We start from the raw sequence: 6,194 nt of genomic DNA on the forward strand, positions 1-6,194 counted from the left end.
CTTTGGAAAAATGGTACAGTGTTTACCTGAAAGGAAGTAAGTCTTCAACCGTGGGTTTAGGGGAACGAAGCACTGCGTTCCCTGGTTTCTCAGCTGGCCAGCCAGCTCTCGCATCCCTAAAATACCCAGAGTTAAAAATATTAGCAAGGCCCCATTCCTAGTGTCTGTGTGTTCAGGCTTGAATTAAACCAGGACCCTAGTGCAAATACGGCGACTGTGAAAGAGCTTCAGTCCTTCCTGCCCGCAGTCAGCATCTGATGCTTCATTGCTGTGCAATTATGTCTGTTTATGACACGTCCAACTGGCTGTGTTGCAGAATTTTTTATGTTACACTTGTAAGGAGTATGTAGAAGACCTGGCAAAAGTCTCCAAGGCGTTTTTACAAGTAAGTACTCTGCCTTTATTATGTACATGAGGTTGCTGTGGTCGAGCAGATGTGTTACATCCTGCCGCAGGCTTGTGTGAGGCTTAAACCTTCTAGGAATCAAATTAAAAATGCTCAGGAAAAAAGTTAGCGCTTTCACTGTTTGCTACGGTGGCCATAATGTGTCTGCCTAGGAGACAGGATTTACTGCACTACGTGCTCTGTTGCAGCAGCATTATTTCCCCCTGCCCCGTTAGGTCGGTGCTGCTTTTTCTGTTGTGTTCTGAACAGGTAGACAACATCTGACTGGCATGTCTTTCGGGATTAGTAGTGCCCTGGGCAGCTGTCTTCTCCTGACCACTGACTAACTACTGCCCTTTCCATTATGCCGGTATGGCTGACTGATGGTTGTGCGTGCAACAAAATCAGAAAATTGATCTGGATTAAAAATAGGCTCTTTTTTTCTGTGGTTATTTGTAAACTGCATCAGTTGCGTGACCTGTTCTCGAGGCAGCTGCACAAACAGGAGTGACATAGTGACAGAAAGGAGAAATGGAGTGGGCAGGGGTTGCTATGCACGGTATTTGTTGGGTGGTAGGAGATACCAGAGAAAGACAATGATCCCCTGCTAAATGTGGAAGGTCAATCTGTCTCTTCTAGGCTGCTGATTGAAATTCTGTCATATTTTATTCCCAACAGCAGCATAGCTGCTGACAGAGATTCGGCTCCTTGCTGACAGCAAGCCCTAGATGGACAAGGAACTTGGGGTTGAAAAGGGCAAATTTCTTTGGCAGCTCTCCTTCTCAGGACAGATTTTTCTAAACCACTCGATCAGTGTTACTCAGAATGATATTTTCTTAATTTGGCTGCTCAGATACATGTATACAGAGTATCAAAACCATCCATGCCTTTCTTAGTGTGAGTATTCTGCTTTTAGGAGGGCTTCTTTTCATAAGAAGCAAAATGATTCTATATAGAAAAGGCAAGTATACACCTTAATATTAAAACAACATTTCATTTCATTAACTGCTTTACTGGCATCTAAATGCACTTAAGTTTTGGCCTCTGTTTTAGACCTAGGCCTAATGTTGCTCCTGCCAAAGACAGCAGTACATGCAGATGCAAGTTATGTCTACTAATGAGCATCAGTATATGTAAATCACGGATGTATGTGCACCAGTATTTGCATGCTGCTTCTTTTGATGCAGGTGCAACTGAGTGGAAATTTTCAATTTCCACAATCATAGCCGGTTGCAATCAACTGAAAAGACGATGCTCCTAATGCTACAGAGAAACTGGAAGTTTACGCATATATAACTTAAAAGTTATCTTTAAAAATAAATCTTCACTTAAAAGGTAGCTGCTAACTGTGGGTGATAGTCAAAAGGTGCAGGCTGCAAACATGTAAGTGATGTTAATTTCAAATAATTTTTAGCTGAGTGCACTGTCATCACCAGCGCAGGACACCAGCTTCTGCTAATGCTTTGCAGCCCTGCAGAAACACAGCCCTCTTTACAGTTTAAATACCCATGTTCTGTTCTAGGAAGCAAATGTGAGGCTTATAGTTATTGGACAGTCATCTTATCATCACATCAAGGTAAATAAACTAGCCATTAAATACATTGTATCCTCTATTGTGTCTTAATGGTCTGCACTGAGGGATTTCGATCTGAGTGAAAAGATGGTCATTTGCAATCACAGAAAAAGAGGACGGTATGTACATGAATAAAGCACCTAAGTGAAACTCAAGTTTAAAAACCACCCGGGCTTGCTAAGGAAACATATTTTCTTGAGTTCACCGGAAGCGTTGCTTTAGGAAAAGCTTTGGGGCTAAACATTTTTGGCCTTTGACACTACAAATCCACAGGTTTCCAAATCGGGTGGGGGGTGGGCTCAGGGTGTCAGTATTTTTTCCACTGTCAGTAGATCCTAACTAATTACTGTCTTAACCTGAAAACTATTACTTTTTTTTGTATGCGTGTATTTTTCAGCCCTTCTGCAGTTTAACTGGGTATACGCATGAAATGTACGTAGATCCGCAACGGGAAATTTATAAAACGCTTGGCATGAAAAGAGGTGAAGGCAGTAACGTGTCAGGTAAGAATAATTTTCTCACCTTGTTTGGACTTACACAGAAGGAAACAAGAACGCTGTGATAAAACAGTGTGGTCACGATGTCACAGTGTAAATAGGGAGTTGCCCAGAGGCCATCTCCTGTAGGCTGCATGTATATACTGTTGTATCTCTAGATAACCAGTATCTTGCCATTTTCTTTAGCACGGAGCCCTCATGTGAAATCAAACGCGCTCCTGGGAAGCATTAGGAGTGTGTGGAGGGCAATGACTGGCCCAGCTTTTGATTTTCAAGGAGACCCCGCACAGCAGGGAGGAGCTTTGATTTTAGGCCCAGGTGAGGTACGCTGTTTTGTGTGAAAGATACAGTCTCCTCCCGCAGCTGTTTGCGTTAACGCTACCACCTCGGACGCTGTGCCTGTGGATCCCAAGGAGATCGTCTTGTGTTGAACTGTGTGATTTTGCCAGCTGAAGGAACCTGTAGAAGTGTCATCGTGTAGTTGTGTAGTTAACAAGGAAGTTGCCGTTCTGCCTCCCACAGAAGTGGCGCAGAGGTGATCCCAGGCCTGCAGAACTTGATAGGCGTGCCGACAACTGCCTCAAAATTTGGAGTGTTTTGTTTTGTTTTTTTGACATTGTGGTGGTTTTGATACTGTGGTGTTCATCTATGTTCTGCTTTCACATCAGATTGTAGGCATTTAATGCGGTTTTAGTAGAGGAATAATGCGTAAGGGGGGAAGCTGCAACATGACAGTCATATCATCTAATCAATAGGAAACATCATGCTACAGCAGATTTAATTCAATTAGATGCCTCAGTGTTCCTTGCTTCTATAACTCCATAAAAAAAATAATCTGTCTTTGTTTAAAATACAGTATGTGGTGCAGTCTATAGAGCCAGTTGTACAAGAACTAGTATGAAATCATAGTGCTTCTTAGATTTACTTATGTCTTTGCAAAAATAAGTATTTTATTCAACCATTTACGTGTTTATTCTTATTCCATTCCAGGTAATGAAATTCATTTTTTGCACCTTGATAAAAGCAGGCTGGATCACATTCCCATTAACAAAGTTTTGCAGCTGGCAGGAGTTAGAACAGTGAATTTCACAAACAAACCCCAGATTATTGACATATGACCCCAACACAATATATAATTTTTTTTTTTAATTTGTGCTGTACGCGAGCAATTCTTCAGTGAATTCCCACCAGCATCAGTACTGTTGTGTCTTTGTGGGAAATCTGAAACCCTATCTAGAAAATCTGAGCACAGAATAAACTACCTGGCAGTGAAGATGGGCACAAAAGTGCTATTTCCATTGCGTATAAGATAACAAAAACTAAAACACAACTGAGACTTATAACAAAAAATCCTGTAGCTTATCATTTCCTCATCAAACGAAGACCTTTTTTCAAGATACACTAAACTAAAAAAAATCTGGTTTTGCTTAGGAAGAACTTGAGACTTTTGCCTTCAGCAGATCATACTGGCTTTCAATCCCATATTTCTCGGCGATGTTCTAAAGCTTCTGGCACCGTGTGACAATCGTGTATGAAAATATACCTTGAAAAATCACAGTTTTGAACACTGGGACTTAAGCTTATGTGTACTTCTGCACCTTGCACTGGCAGACATTATAAAATACATTGTATAGTTTTAAATAAATATTTTAAATACATCATCCATTGTCTGCAACTCTTTTGCATCATATGAAAAGATGGGTCTGTAAGACCAGGAAGGGGTGTGTCTTAAACATATTTCCGATCAGATTGCCAGTTTTGGAGTAGGTCATGGTCAATTACTTGTTTTCCTATGAAGGTATGGAGCAGAATATTCTCATGTGTAGGTGTGTACTTTCTGTCAGGGCAAGAGGTCTCTGGAAAAATGTCCTTAGTTATTTCTATCCTAGACAACTGAGCTAAGGACAAGAGCGCTTTGGTTTGCAGCTCTGTCAGATTTCGGTGTCTCCATTTTTCTAGAAATGTTTATGTTCAGAATGTATTGCTTTCATTGAAGTAGATGTGCCCTCTTCCATCCATGAGCCACTTGTTTTTAGCCATTTTAAAATAAGATTGTCCGAGATTTATGGAGGAGCGTATCCTCCTCTGCAGGTTCTCATCTTTGGCCTTCACCGACAAATGCGACTATTCACACACACCTCACCTGCAAACTCTCTCCCCTTTTAAGCCTTAACACTAATGCAACTGTAAAACGGTATTCTGTGAAGAGGTTTGTACCTGCATCCATTAAGGTCACTGGCAGGCCCAGAGCAAGCTCCGGAGAGCTCTGCACCATTAAGAGCATGTGAAATTAAACGCAGCATTCCTTGATGAAAAATAAAAGGCTTGCTTAAGAAACATAATGGTAGTGAGCAATGTAATTCCACTAAAGGTACTATGCCTTAGCACCTTATTAATTACATACACATTTTGATACGGTGTGTTTAGAAGGAGGATATTATTAATGTAAAAGTGCTGTGTTCAATTCCCTGCTTTGACTAAACAGCACTTGGCACAGGGCTAAAAGCAGTCATGTGCAGACTCTGAACCCGCGTGATTTCTGGGCTGGCCAGAGGCTTCCTCAGAACTTGGCGTAACGACTGGGACAGGCAGCTGGGGCTCACAGGGGAGTAAAGTCCGCGTTTCGTAACCACTGTCGCTACATTCATACATAATGAGCTGCCCCCTCCCTCCAGGCCTCCCCCAGCTCAACAGAATTTTTGGGTATGTCAGAAAGTCTGGAATGCGGCTGTCCCTATGTTACTTAAACCACAGCAGAAAGCAAGCTAGAAAACCCGTTTTATGTCTGTAAAACAAAGACAGGAAAGGCAGAAAAATAATTTTCAAAGAGGAAAAATGATGAATATTCAGTTTATTTGTAATGCTTCCACTCAGCTTCATTCACCTAGTCACCACTCCCAAGGACGCTTGCTCTAGCTCCACGTTTATTTTGCAGCTATTTCACTTTCCTGTTCCTGGTGCTTTTGGTTTTAAAGTTTGGCTAGCAGTTTTTCTGCTTGTTTTGCTTTCCGTAGAATTAATATACAATGGCAACGGTTCTATTGCTGCATTTTAAACACATTAAATGAAACTAACCATAGCTAAAAGAACTGTGGATTCTTAAAAGGGATTGAAATGAAGTAAATTGTAGTCTGACAGCTCTGCAGATTGAAGTCATCTGCCTTCACTGTGTCGATACTGACAGGAACCATGCCACGGGCTCTTGTGTTATCCCAGCAAAACCACTTCTTCACGAAGAATTTGCAAAATGCCGACAAACAAAAAGAGGGAAGAAAACAGGAAGGAGGATTCATCAGCAGAACAATCCTAATTAAGGCATCGGCCCTGCATTTGTTGTGTGGAGACGGATTGCTGCATCTGGGCACAGCCTCGCCGAGCTCGCTGGCGCCCGGCGAGACGACGATGCCCACACGCGGGATGAGTCGAACAACCACGGCCACGGTCGTCCACGGCAGAAACGTTTTTCAAAGCGTCAGCAGAATTTTAGGTCTCTGGCACTATTTAGAACACGTATTTTTAAGAAGTTACGCAGTGAAAGGTGGAAACCAGCGGGAGATCATCACTGACCTCGTACTCGGCAGCAGATGGTAGAACACTTCAGCGAGGGCTTTTGTCATGGCCAATTAGGCGGAGGTGCGGAGGGAGCGGTGTTCAGAAGTTGCTTTAACTACTAGCTTCATTTATTTCCACACCTACTTAAAATCATGGTGTCTTTCAAAGTACCGCCGCGTCCGAGCAG

General features: G+C 42.2%; 1 protein-coding gene across 1 annotated transcript; it reads left to right on the plus strand.

The window, feature by feature from the left end:
* Window positions 1-316: 316 nt before the first annotated feature.
* AAED1 (AhpC/TSA antioxidant enzyme domain containing 1) lies at window positions 317-3,573 on the plus strand (the record flags this gene model as incomplete). Its single annotated transcript, XM_010157342.1, has 5 exons — window positions 317-385; window positions 1,908-1,961; window positions 2,356-2,461; window positions 2,642-2,773; window positions 3,446-3,573. Coding segments are annotated over 5 exons (489 nt in total), but the record flags the coding sequence as incomplete, so codon positions are not given.
* Window positions 3,574-6,194: the final 2,621 nt, after the last annotated feature.

This window comes from Eurypyga helias, unplaced genomic scaffold (assembly GCF_000690775.1).
Source record: "Eurypyga helias isolate BGI_N326 unplaced genomic scaffold, ASM69077v1 Scaffold52278, whole genome shotgun sequence".
In the NCBI taxonomy this organism is placed as follows: Eukaryota; Metazoa; Chordata; class Aves; order Eurypygiformes; family Eurypygidae; genus Eurypyga; species Eurypyga helias.